Source organism: Histomonas meleagridis, assembly GCF_020186115.1.
Source record: "Histomonas meleagridis strain 2922-C6/04-10x chromosome Unknown contig_30, whole genome shotgun sequence".
NCBI lineage: Eukaryota > Parabasalia > Tritrichomonadida > Dientamoebidae > Histomonas > Histomonas meleagridis.
The window spans coordinates 156,119-171,035 of record NW_027150858.1 but is presented as its reverse complement, the minus strand read 5'-3'; the positions used below and the strand labels follow the sequence as shown (position 1 = coordinate 171,035).

The 14,917-nt window shown below is 25.6% G+C and overlaps 2 protein-coding genes across 2 annotated transcripts; both read right to left on the bottom strand.

The window, feature by feature from the left end:
* Positions 1 to 7,282: 7,282 nt before the first annotated feature.
* On the bottom strand, positions 7,283 to 8,509 carry GO595_004837 (Guanine nucleotide-binding protein alpha-1 subunit; the record flags this gene model as incomplete). The annotated part of the gene is made up of 1 exon (XM_067918013.1): positions 7,283 to 8,509. The coding sequence occupies one exon, from the start codon at positions 8,507 to 8,509 to the stop codon at positions 7,283 to 7,285; it is 1,227 nt and encodes a 408-aa protein (XP_067774855.1).
* Positions 8,510 to 10,517: 2,008 nt separating this feature from the next.
* GO595_004836 (Nucleotidyltransferase domain containing protein) lies at positions 10,518 to 11,798 on the bottom strand (the record flags this gene model as incomplete). The annotated part of the gene is made up of 1 exon (XM_067918012.1): positions 10,518 to 11,798. The coding sequence occupies one exon, from the start codon at positions 11,796 to 11,798 to the stop codon at positions 10,518 to 10,520; it is 1,281 nt and encodes a 426-aa protein (XP_067774854.1).
* Positions 11,799 to 14,917: the final 3,119 nt, after the last annotated feature.

The window sequence follows — 14,917 nt, the reverse complement described above, 5'->3', positions numbered from 1 at the left end:
ATACAGAAATAGTTAAATTACTTCTTGAACAAGAAGGAATTGATATTAATGCAAAATTTATTATTTTGATATTTCATAAAATGTTTAAATAATTTGAAATGTACTTTTAATTGGCGATTATAATAGGCCTGCTTTTATTTTTTTATTTTATGGTAAATATGGCATTTTTATTTTTGCTTGAAAAATTCAACTTTTTCATTTGTTTATACTCTCAAATTTTGATTCAAATTTGAATTGATATATCCGTTATTGATATTTTCCACATGAGGCCAAATGAACTTTGCAACTGGGAAACATTTCTATCAATAAATCAATCAATTTTTAGTTTGAATGAAGAGAATTTCGCGAAATCTCTATATTTAATAGTCAACAAATTTGATGAAATCCATCCTTTATCTTATGATTTAATTATTATTCAAATGATATATTATTCCTTTGTGATTAAAAATAATAAAGTAGATTTATTTTTAAATATTATAAAAGAAATAAGAACATTTGAAGAGAATAATAAAATTAAATCGAATATATTTGATATATTTGGGCGATTTCTTTATAATAAGCATCACATGAATCAAATTTTCTTCTTGAAGCCATGATTGAACATAATTTTCTTGAACCAAACATTGTAAAAAACAATCAGAGTGTTTTGCACTCCGTTTATTTTGCGCATTATATGTCTAAAGATAACGAATCAATCAGTTTAAGGAAACCTTCATTCCATTCATTTGAACATTTATACCAAATTATGAAGAACTTTCAAAGAATGATTGGGAATTACATAAGAAATTAATCAGAGAAGGACATAATCCAAATGAAATTGCACAAATCATTCGAAATGATGAAATAGAAAAACTTCAAGAAATAACATCACAAACAAATTTTGACTTTAACCAAATGATTGAACCATCACTTTATGAAAGATGTTCTTTAGTTAATGAAGAAAATGTTACATTAATTAATTATGCAGCATTTTTTTCTTCAGTTAAATGTTTTAAATATTTACTTATGAATGGTACAAGTTTAGAAAATACAGGTAAATATGCAATTGCAGGTGGAAATGAAGAAATCATTCATTTATGTGAACAAAATCATTCATCATTTGAAGGTGCATATGAAATAGCAATTATGTTTCATCGAAATGATATCTTTCATTATATTTATGAAAATAAATTAAAGGAAATTAATAATTTAGAAGAATTAGGAAAACATTGTATTTTATATCATAATTTTGAAATATTTTCATTTTTAGTTAAAGAAGGAATGAAAACCAATGATGATTTTATTAATGAAGCAGCAATTATTGGAAATATTTTTTTAGTTGAATATTTTCTTAAAGAGCATGCAATTCCGCATGACACATTGTTATTTCCATCTGGATCAGGAAATATTGAACTTGTTGAATACGTTTTAAAACAAGAAGGAATTGACATTAATACTAAAGGTACTTATACATATTATATGATATTTATTTTAATAATTTTATATTTCAAAATAATATTTGGAAATTATTTAAATTATTTCAAACAGCACTTATCAAAGCATCTTCAAATGGTCATACAGAAATAGTTAAATTACTTCTTGAACAAGAAGGAATTGATATTAATACTAAAGATATTTTTTTACTTTATTTAAAATCTATTTTAATAATTTAATATTTCAAAATAATATTTGGAAATTATTAATGGGTCAATTGCACAACTACAGACCAATTCCGATAATATTCAAATTTCATGTAAAGTACGCAGATCACCATTCTGGATGTGCCTGTAAAAATCTTTTGTTCAAATTCGTGGGGGTTAAGCATTTCTAATAAAATGCATGTTATACCTCAGGTTAAGTAAATTATATCAAATACAGTCAATATTTTTAATGTGTCCACTAGAATGATAAAAAATTCGTGAGAATTTGATCTTATAATTCTTTTCTAAAATCAAATAAAAAAGTTTTCTGACATAAGTTGTATTAATTATAAAAATTATTAATTTTATATGGTAATAAATGAATTTTAAATTTTAACATCATCTCATTTTCTATGTAATTTAACAAAGTAAATCATTAACAAATGAAACTACGATTATTTTTTGGAAAAAAATATTTGCTATAGTATAAGTTTATTCAAATACTCTTTAATGTACCATATAGAACCTCTACAAGTGTTATTTTACAGTATCTAATAATTTTATTTATTTATTTATTTATTTATTTATTTATTTATTTATTTATTTATTTATTTATTTATTTATTTATTTATTTATTTATTTATTTATTTATTTATTTATTTATTTATTTATTTATTTATTTATTTATTTATTTATTTATTTATTTATTTATTTATTTATTTATTTATTTATTTATTTATTTATTTATTTATTTATTTATTTATTTATTTATTTATTTATTTATTTATTTATTTATTTATTTATTTATTTATTTATTTATTTATTTATTTATTTATTTATTTATTTATTTATTTATTTATTTATTTATTTATTTATTTATTTATTTATTTATTTATTTATTTATTTATTTATTTATTTATTTATTTATTCATTTATTTATTTATTTATTTATTTATTTATTTATTTATTTATTTATTTATTTATTTATTTATTTATTTATTTATTTATTTATTTATTTATTTATTTATTTATTTATTTATTTATTTATTTATTTATTTATTTATTTATTTATTTATTTATTTATTTATTTATTTATTTATTTATTTATTTATTTATTTATTTATTTATTTATTTATTTATTTATTTATTTATTTATTTATTTATTTATTTATTTATTTATTTATTTATTTATTTATTTATTTTTTGAATAAATAACATTATTATAATAAATTTGTAAGAATTGCTGCAAATCATATGCCTTGTAAATTTCTTTTGATCTAACAGTTGCAGTCTGTTTCTTGCCTATAAACCTTCAAGAAATCTATGTGATAGGTAGCAAAGGTCCAGTTCCGCTAAAAGGTCTTTTATGGGACACTTCCGGAAATGAGATATACTCCAATCTTATAAATAATTATGCCAAAAAAGCCAGAATTCTTATGATCATGTATAACTATGAAAATGAAGAAACATTTCATCATATAGATACAATATTGTCTCGCGGGAATATCCCTTTATTGAAGATTTTAACAGGTGATTGTATCAAAGTTTTAATTGGAAATGCACTTCATGCAATTCCAAATCGTCAAGTCTCATACGAAGAAGGAGAAAAAAATGGCAATCAGCATTGGCGCTTATTTCACTGAAACAAATTGTGCAACTGGAGAAGGTATAAAAGATCTTATGTGGAAAATGATCACATGGTACAATGAAGCTAATGGCGGCATAATTAAATTTGGTTCAGTTCCAGAACAACAACGCCCAACAAATGAAAATCATCAAAATAACGAAAGGAAAAAAGATTGTAAAATACAGTAACTAATGACTTTTTCTAATTTCTTTCATTCTTTTCGATAATTCATTTGAAATTCATTTACATCTTTTCTTCTTCAAATAAGTTGTTTAACGACTTGATCATCCTGATAATAATATATCCGATTATCAGGAAAAATTTGCAAATATGTCATATTGAACATAACCACATCTTATATAATATGTAATGTGATTCATTAGAATAAAGTGAAAGAAGAAAGTTTTTGAATCCATTTATAATGTTCAAATGTTGGTTTATTTATTAAATTTTTATATTAATCACCTTTAATGATTACATTAATTCCTTCTTTTTTTCCTCGATTAAATTTGCAATTTCAGTATAACATTTTAATTTTGCATAAAGGAGTGCTGAAACAATTAATTTATATAAATTCCAAATTATATTTTTAAATATCAAAATATTAAAATGAATATTAAATAAAACAAATTGATATCTTTTTCATCAATATCAATTTCTTTATGTTCGAGTAGAAATTTAACTATATCTATATGACCATATCTACATGCCTGTATAAAAACTGTTTGAAATATTATAAATGAATTCCATATAATATTTTAATACATAAAATTATAATTACAAAAGGCATAAAAATTAAAGAAATATTTTTAGTATTTAGATCAAATACTTTTTGTTCATAAAGTAATTTGAATATTTCTGTATGACCATTTTGAGCTGCCAAAATAAGTGCTGTGTTAAATAATTTAATTAATTTCCAAATATTATTTTGGAATATCAAATCATTAAAATAAATCTTAAATAAAACTAATAAATATTTTGATTATTAGTTACAATTCCTTTTTGTTCAAGAAGTAATTTAACTATTTCGATGTTACCATGTTCAGATGCCTTCATAAACGCTGTTTCAAATAAATTTAATAATTCTCAGAAATCATTTTGAAATATTAAATTATTAAAACGAATATTATCTTTAGCATTTATATCTATATTTTCTTGTTCAAGTAATAGTTTAACTATTTCTATATAACTTTTTTCAGAAGCAATCATAAATACTGTAATAAATATTTTAATTAATTTCCAAATATTTTTATAAAATTTTATACGATTAAAATAAATATCATTTTTAATATTAATATCAATTCCTTTTTGTGCAAGAAGCATTTTGAATATTACCATGTTATCTTTTTGAGTTGTGAGAACAAGTGCTGTATCAAATGTAAAAAATAATTTCCAAACATTATTTTGAAATATTAAATTATTATAATAAATATTAAATAAAACAAATAAATATCTTTAGCATTAATATCAATTCCTTCTTGTTCAAGAAGTAATTTAATTATTTCTATATGATCATTTTGAGATGCTAAAATAAGTGCCGTATTAAACAATTTAAATAATTTCCAAATATTATTTTGAAACCCAAAATTATTGAAATAAATATTAAATAAAACAAATAAATATCTTTCGCATTAATATCAATTCCTTCTTGTTCAAGAAGTAATTTAACTATTTCTGTATGACCATTAAAAGATGCTATCATAAGTGCAGTATGAAATAATTTTAAAAATTTCCAATTATTGTTTTGAAATATAAAATTATTAAAATAAATATAAAATAAAACATTTGGATGTCTTTGGTATTAACATCGTTTTCTTTTCTTTCAAGAAGTATTTTAACTATTTTTTTATTATTAAATTCAGATGCTATAATAAGTGCTATTTTAAATAATTTAAATAATTTCCAAATGTTATTTAGAAATTTTAAATTTCAAATATTAATATTAAATTCAACAAATCAATATCTTTAGTATTAATATCAATTCCTTCTTTTTCAAGAAGTAATTTAACAATTTCTGTATGACCATTTTTAGATGCTTTCATAAGTGCTGTTTTAAGTAATTTAAATAATTTCCAAATATTATTTTAAAATATTAATATATTAAAATATATATAATCTTTAGTATTAATATAAATTTCTTCTTGTTCCAAAGCATATTGAACAAGTTCAATGTTTCCTGATTTTGATGAATGAATCAAAATATCGCTTGGAATTATTGGATTAATTTGAAGGTAATATTTAACAATCAATAAATTTCCAAATTTTACTGCCATTTTGATTAAATCATAATCACATTTCTTTTCTTCTTTTTGTAAATATGATAAAATTTCATAATTACTATATAGTATACACTTTTTTTGTAAGTAATTGAGAAATTTTGTTTGAACATCATTAGTAGTTAGAATAAGTTCATGGGGACTGTAATCCTCTTCTTCATCACTATAATAATTATAATTATCATAAAGTGTGGTATTTCTGAATTGATTTTCTAGATTAAATTCATCTGATTCATCTGATTCATCACTAGGTATATTATATTCATTTGCTATTATTTGAACCATATCTTCTTGTGATTTTTTATCATAAATATAATAAAAAATATCATTTCGATGGAATTTAATTGCTGCTTCATATGCACCTTCAAATGATGAATGATTTTGTTCACATAAATGAATGATTTCTTCATTTCCACCAGCAACTGCATATTTACCTGTATTTTCTAAACTTGCACCATTCATAAGTAAAAATTTAAAACATTTAACTGAAGAAAAAAATGCTGCATAATCAATTAATGTAGAATTATAACCATTAATAAAATAACATTTTTCATAAAGAGATGGAAATATCACTGATGATATATTAAAACCTGGTCTTGATACTATTTCTTGAAGTTTTTCTATTTCATCATTCCGTATTATTCTTGAAATTTCATTTGGATTAGTTCCTTCTTTAATTAATTTTTTATGAAGTTCGAAATTATTTTTTGAGAGTTTTTCATAATTTTGAAGAAAATATCGACTGAATAAATCATGAAAATCATCAAACTTGTTCTCTTTTTCTGTTTGGTAATGTGCAAAAAGTTTAGAAGGAAATTTTTTTATGATTTTCGTACCTAAAATTTTTTTATCAATCAACTTCTCAATAAAAAATTTTGCATCTTGAATTCCATGATGATTTAATAAAATAATAAAATATGGGAATTTTGTTGCTTTATTTTTGAGTATCTCTTTTTCTTTTTTCTGAATTGATAACAAATACATTATAAACAAATCAATATCTTTTATAGTTTTACGTGTACAAAATGAATCATAAACCATCTTGATTATAATAAAATTAAATGTATTCGGATAATTTATATCAAATATTTTCATTGTTTGTTCAATTGAGAATTCGAGATTTGTTGGATTTAAATTAAATATAACACGTTCAAGTGAAATAAGTATTTCTAAATATTTATCATCAATCTCAGATTTTTCATTATCGCTTTTTGAAGTGTTCATAGCGTTAGCCAAAATTTTGTTCTGACTTGGCGTAATAAGCAGATAGCCGCTCTTGGGGGTGCCCCTTCAGAAAATTTGTAATCTTTTATTTATCATAAAAATTATTTAACTAGATTCGGATTATTCGAATATATGACTTATATTTATATAAATTGAATATTTGGAAATTTGATCAAAAAATTATTTCATCATTTTTTCAATATTTATACAAATTAATATACACAATAACATTGATAAATATGCTATTAGGTTTTTTCTAAAATAAATATTATCGATTTTGAGAAAAAGTACATTTTTACATACCAAAAGATCATCAAGACTTGAGAAAATATATTTTCTTAATTTGAAATATTTAGATTTCTTCTGCTGAATTTTGAGAAAAAGTAGTAAAATATTTTGTTCAAAACCGTGATTTGTTATTCAAATATTCTACGGTTATAAACTTTTTGAATGGAAAATAATCGTTGATGGAAGAAAATATTTTCAGTGTTCACTCAAAAAAATTAACGGTTAATAATTCAAAGGTTTTGAGGACTTTACTCGTAGAATTCGTCGCTGATGAATTTGCAGATGGCGCTTGCGTTTTCTGCAACTTGATTGCTATCTAATGCACTTTGGCGGTATTCCTTAATTCTGCTGACATCACCACCAGCCTTTTCAATGAATTTGCTTACAAGGAATTTTGCACAATCGTCTGGGTTATGTGGATCACCAACATATTCTGGGAATACTTTGATGAACGAGTCGGTGTTCTTGACCTTTTCTGTGAACACATCAAACTTATTGCAGATAAGGAAAATTGGTGCATCAATGAACTTTTCTTTGTGTGTGATTTCATCGAAAATATCAAGGGCATCATTGATACGAAGCATTGATGGATCTTCAAACATTGGTTTATCATATTCGGCAAATGAAACAACAAAGATACAGCCAGCAACTTCGTCCATAACTTTCTCCCACTTAGAACGTTCGTTCTTTTGACCACCGACATCATAGATACGGATGATAGCTCCATTGATATCAAATGTAACTTGATCGATACCAATTGAACGGATACGAGCACGAAGAACATCATCATCACTTGGGATGTAGTCATCATCTTGAAGTTCATCGATTTTCTCGAAGAAGTAATCCATGTGATCTGGAATAATTGTTTCGTCTTTGTGCTCAAATGCTTCTTGGATGGCTGGATCTTCCCAAAGCTGCTTCAATGATTCGGCTAATTCTGGTGTGAACTCACAGTTGAAGGCATTTAATGACATTATGGATTGGGCATCTTGTTCTAAGTCTTCGTTGATTTCGCGATCGTTACGTTCAACCCAAACAAGTAAGGTTTGCATTGCTTCAACAAGATTTCCTCTTATTGTTGAAACAAAGCTAGAACGATCATCTTGGTTGATACCACCAAGGAACTTGATCTTCAACTGACGAGTAAATGTGGTTTTACCTGATTCACCAGCACCGCAAAGGAGAAGTCCAAAGGCTTCTGTTTCATTATCAAGAATTGCTCTGGGCGCTTGTGCTGCAGGAGCTGGTGGGGTTGCTTGAGCTGGTGGAGGTGCTTGGGTAGGTGTAGGTGTTGGCGCCGGCGCAGGTGCAGGAGCTGGGGCAGGAGCAGGAGCTGCAGATGGGGCAGTTGGAGCAGCAGATGGTGCAGCTGTGGGTGCGGCTGCTGGTGCTTTGGGAGGAGCGGATGTATTAGATGCTGGGGCTAATGGCATATTTTGAGGTTTCGAAGCTTCTTTAGACGAAGAACAACCCATTTTTGGGGAACACGGTTTTATTGAAATTATCGGTTTTGCATTCAAAACGATCTTGACTTTTACCTCACAAAGCAGCCACGGTTCCTTAACTGCCATTGAAATTTGATAAGTTTATTTTATCGATTTCCCCTTCTGATTGAGGCAAATAAAAGATGTCTTTTGTTCTAAAACCTTAGAATTTTAAAAACCACTCAATGCAATTTAGTGAAGCTCAACAATTATGGAAAGTGTATAAATGCTTTTTTTTTTTTTAATTTTTTAAATCAACCCGAAGAAAGAACGATAATCTTACGTGCACGTTTAGACCTATGGGGAGCGAAAGAATCCGTTTTTTTCCCCATGGATTTGCTAAAAATCGGAAAATACTTTTCTCCCTTCTCATTTATTCATGGAATTCACTTAGAGACATTGGCGGCCCAATTTATTTATCTTTAATTTTTTCAATTATTTTTTTATTTCTGATACAACCAAAATCATTTCTTTTAAATATTTTTCTTCTCCCTGCTGTTTCACTTCTAGTTACTTCTCTGTCACTCTCGGGTTTCACAATTTATGAACAATTTTTTATTTGCTATCTTCATTTTGATTTAATTTCGAGTATCCGTGCCAACTCTCCATTTTCATTAATTTGCGCTATTGCAGAAACCACTTTTTTCTTCATATTTGGCGAATTAAATAAATATCAAATTTTAATGATTGGATTTTCCTTTATTTCCATTATTGCGATTCAGTTCTTTCTTCCCAAAATTGATTTTTCACATCCATTTAATTTTACTATTATATTTTTTACAGGTCTTCTTCAATTAACAAAAAATCAGAAAATCAATTTAATAATTTTCGGCATCTCAATCATTCTCTCTGTGCCAAGGTTTTCGATTTCTTTGTTTCGTGACTATACACTTAGTAAAGACAATGTTATTTCTGTTATATATTCGACCATTTGTATCATAGTAAATGTTTTTATGATCAAATCTGGCTTCAAATACAAAATTATCAGTGTTATTAGTGATGGCGTTATGTCTACATTTAATTCCATTTCTATGTATTTCTTAGTCATTGCTGATATCATAACACATAAATCTCCAACAAAACAATTTTCATATGGATTTAAAAGAGCAACAGTCATATGTACGCTCGGCCTTTCGATTTTGTTAATTTTGGTTTCTATTAATCTTATTGGAACAGCAATAGAATCATTAATATCAGAAGAAAATGACGAAAGTGAAAATGTCCCTTCTGATATAATAAATTTGGCTTTAATAAGTTTGTTGGTTAATACTTTTGGTTTAGTGTTCGTTGGCGGATCTGAAAAAAATGATAAAAAAGTCGAAAAATGTGAATTAAGCGGAGGTTTAATTACAATTATTTCCGATCTAATTTCAGCTGGTTCCATTGTGCTTAATAATTATCTGATTGTTTACCATAATATAAAGTTTTTGGACCCTTATCTTTCATTGTTTTCTTCGTTGCTAATTTTAGTAATGACTTTGAAGGAAATGAAAGAAGTTGTTTCAATATTAAATTTGAAGACTTCAAATGATATTTCTTTGGATTTTTTAATAAATGAATCCGATGAAAATTTAGATAATTCTTTAAACATATGGAAACTTGATGAAGAAACTGATGTAGTTTCTTTGAAGTTGAAAATAACAGATAAAAATGATTATGGAAAAACATTGGACATGATTTCGAATTCTTTAACAGAAAAGAATATAGAATATTATACAATCGAAATAGAGAATATATAATAAACATGTATATAATTAATAAATTATTATTTGTTATTTAAACATTTTCTATAAGTGTTTTTGGATGAAATGTTTTTATTCAGGAAAATAATTACAAGATGTAATAATTTCTTTTTCTTCAAGTGGGTAAATGGTCTAGTGGTATGATTCGCGCTTCGGGTGCGTGAGGTCTCGGGTTCAATTCCCGATTTGCCCCTTTTTTTGATAAATTTGAAAAAAAAATTTTTTTTATCGATCTAATTTTATTTACTAAACAATAATTATTTTCTGTAAAACCGAGGCGGTGACTTTGATCTCCGTTTAGCATTTTTCTTTTCTATTTCATTCTGTTTCTTCATTATGCGCTTCTGTTGTTTATTCATCTTTTTTGCAGCAGCTTTCTCCTTCCTTATCTGTGTTTTTGACTTCTTCTTTTGTTCTTGAATGAACTTTGGCTCTTGTATTTTGAAGGTTTTTGGTTTCTTTTTGATTCCTATCATTCCTGATGTTGTCTCCATTACCCTCCCAAAATCTGCTGGTGAGAGTTTTAACATCCGCCCATACTTTTCCATCTCTTTTCTTCTGTCGATTAACTCTGAAATATCAGGAAGAATTGATGAAATGGCAGATCTTTTGGAATAATCATAAACAGCAAAAGAGTGTAATGCCTTCTTGCAAATTGTTCTGAGGGTTATGGAATGTGATGTTCGACATCCGAAAAATCTGTCATGAAATTGAGGATCTTCAAATAAAAAAGCTTCAGGTGAACGCTCAGTCACCATATTTGTCTTTTCTTTGGAGAACAACTTGCCACCATCAATTGTTGATATGCCTGTTAAGAAATAATTGATTTTATTAGCTAATATATCAAACAAATAAATTAGAAGCTCCCCTAAATTTGAAGCATCTGGACAAGATTGAAATGCAAATAAAACTAAGTTGATAAGTTGGTTTGATCCAAACCCACCTGTTGATGGATCGTCTATTTTATTAGCATAAATAAACAATTTGATAAACATAAGCATTGGTTTGAATAATGGGTTTGACTTTAATATTGATCTGACTCTAGGAACATTTAGTGCACCATTTATGTTCGAAATGCAAATATCGATTTTGAATCCAAACGGTCGCTCAGTTAACTTAACGATAGGAACGGTTGCATGATCAAGGACTAAGAAATTTGAGATCATTCTTGATTTTAAGAAGATTTTTGTAAGAGTTCTCAAAATTGTGCTTATCGGAATATTCGAGAGGACGTTTAATACGATAAGGTCGATATCACTCACAGGAAGATATGTACCATTTGAAGAAGAACCTTGAGGAATACAAACGCATTCTGGAAAATAATCCTGTATGAGCTTTGTGAAGCGAGTGATTACTAGAAGCCTAACTCGTTCTTCAAATTCTGTTGGCTCGAGCCATTTTGCTATGTCAAGTATTTCATGATGTAATCGAGTTGTTATCTCTGGTTCGAAATAGCATGTTTCTTCTGCCCATGGGCCAACATCGTACAAATCTTCAAGATTCGAATTTTCCCTTAAAATCGCAAAAACATTTTCCATTCTGGTCGAGCACTTAACGGCTTCCAATTGAATATAAATTTTGTACGTTAAAACTTTATGAAGTAAAACAGTTTCCCAATTTAAAGTTCGCTTTTTCTTCTGTGCGATTTCTATAAGATGCAAAAATAAGTTGTGTTTCAAGTTTATAAAATAATTTCCGAAAATCATTTTGAAATATCAAATTGCAAAAATAAAAATCAAATAATATGAATAAATATCATAATTAATTTCAGTTCCTTTTTGTTCAATAATTTGATTAACTATATCATAATGATTGTTTTCATTTGCTAAAATAAGTGCTGATTTAAATATTTAAAATAATTTCCAAATATTATTTATTAATTTTAAGTTAATAATATAAACATTAAATAAAATACATATATATCTTTAGCATTAATATCTATTTCTTTATGTTCAAGAAGTAATTTCACTACTTCTTTGTTATCGTTTATCGATGCAATCATAACTTCTGTTTGAAATAATTTAAATAATTTCCAAGTATTATAAAATTATCCAAAATTATTTCTACAAATATTAAATTAAACAAATAAATATTTTTTGCATTAATATCAATACTTTTTTGTTCAATAAGTAATTTAACAATTTCTACGAATCCCTTAGAAGCTGCAATTCCAAGTGCTGTTTCAAATAATTTGAATAATTTCCAAAAATTATTTTGAATTTCGAAATTATTATACCAAATATTAAACAAAATAAAAAAATATTTTTATGATTAATTTCAATTCCTTCTAGTTCAAGAAGAAATTTAACAACTTCAGTACTACCTTTCATAGATGCATCCATAAGTGCGGTATAAAATAATTTAAATGATTTCCAGAAATATTTTAAAAATATCAAAATATTTAAGTAAATAGTATAAAAAAAATTATAAACAGTTTTAAAGTTCAGATCAAAATATTCATTTTTAACAAGGAACTTAAAAATTTCTTTATTCCAATGACTATATGATACTCCCCTTAAACCCAAAAAATTTAATTTGTAATTATGTTGTTCAATAAAAAATTGTGAAATTAACAAATTACCAACATTTAAAGAAGTATAAAAAAGACTTCTTTGGAATTTATCACGCAAAAAAGAGAAAATTTCATAATTATCATAGAAAATACAATAGTTTCCTAATTGATCGATACCATAATACATGAGCATACATCAAAACTTTGGATGCAAACTTTCGATTTTTTCTAAATTATTTTCATATATATAATGAAAGATATCATTTCGATGAAACATAATTGCTGTTTCATATGCACCTTCAAATGATGAATGATTTTGTTCACATAAATGAATGATTTCTTCATTTCCACCTGCAATTGCATATTTACCTGTATTTTCTAAACTTGCGCCATTCATAAGTAAATATTTAAAACATTTAACTGAAGAAAAAAATGCTGCATAATCAATTAATGTAACATTTTCTTGATTAATAAAAGAACATCTTTCATAGAGTGATGGTTCAATCATTTGGTTAAAGTCAAAATTTGTTTGTGATGTTATTTCTTGAAGTTTTTCTATTTCATCATTTCGAATTATTTGTGCAATTTCATTTGGATTATATCCCTCTTTAATTAATTGCTTATGAAGTTCCCAATTATTCTTTGATAGTTCTTCATAATTATCAATAAATTTCTTTCTGAACGGATCATGTGCAATTATTAAGTTTAAGTCTTCTATATAATGCGCAAAATATAATGTGCACTGATTTTTTAATATCAATGGATCAATGATATTTTCTTCAACCATTTTATAAAGAAGATAATTTGATTCTTGATTGGAATCACATATTAACATTTGAACAAAAAGATTAATTATTTTATCATTTGATTTATATTCCATTTCATTAATTTCAAGTTCTTTTAAATACTTTATACATATATCATCAAGACCTTTACAAACAAAAAAAGAATATATTAATCTACAAATAATTAAGTTGTATGATAACAAATATTCTTCATTAATATAAATTAAAGTAGAGTCAGCTGATTTTTTGATATTATCTTCATTTAATTCAAAAATAATTTGTTCAATGCATTGCAATATTTGAAGATTTTTTTCGTATTTATTTGCTTGTCTTTTATTGTTAGTGTTTTGTTGTGTTGGAGAATTATTTTTAGGTATAGAATTTCTCCCAGGAACATATATAGACTTAGTTGGTTGTGTATTATCTGGTATATAAACAGGATAAATAGGTGCTGTTACATGTGAAACAAAATGTGGCTTACTTGGAATATCAAAATTATTACTTGAATTTTGTTCTTTTTGTGTATTAATGTTTTGTTGTGTTGAATTTTGTTGCGTTGAATTAAAGGTGTTCATCTCTTCTTTAGGTAAATTGGCAAGTAATAATTATGAGAACGTTTATTATGGAGGTTATGGTTTATTTTATACATGAAACACAAGAATGGAAAACATAGCAAAATGTTTTATATATATAATTTAGTAAATTAGTTATATGGTCTATGACATAGACTCACATGTCATTCATCAAATAGTAGTGGCTCTTTTTCATTTTCCTTTGCTTGTGAAACGTGAAACAAATATTTTCTGTGTCTACCTTCTTCAGCTGTTATATACTTCAGTCCACAGTGACAAAATTTTAAATTTTTATGGTGGAGTATCTTTTTCATAAAATTAACTTTTTTAACTTTAAGAACAGGGAAAAATCCAAATAATTCTTTTTTATAATTTTTATATGTGAATACCTTTGTATTAATATCAAAAGCATTAGCTCCAATTTTTGGACTTCGAACTCCTGTATAAAACACATTTAAGTTACTTATACCAATGAAAGCATTGTTTTGGATTTCATTAAGATTAGGTCCAAAATGAACTGATTCTAAATTTGTACATCCAAAAAATGCATTATGATAAATAAACCGAATTTTTGGTAAACATAATTGAGTGATTCCAGTACATTTATAAAATGAATATGCCATAATTGTAATATCTTTTTTGTGTGAAGTAAAATCTCCAATTCTTCCTGGTGGAAATATATATATTCCTCTAAATCCCTTATAATGAAGAATTCCATCATTTTCAATGTTATAAATATGTGTACTTGAAGCAAATATCTTCATCAGAAAATAACATTTATAAAACGC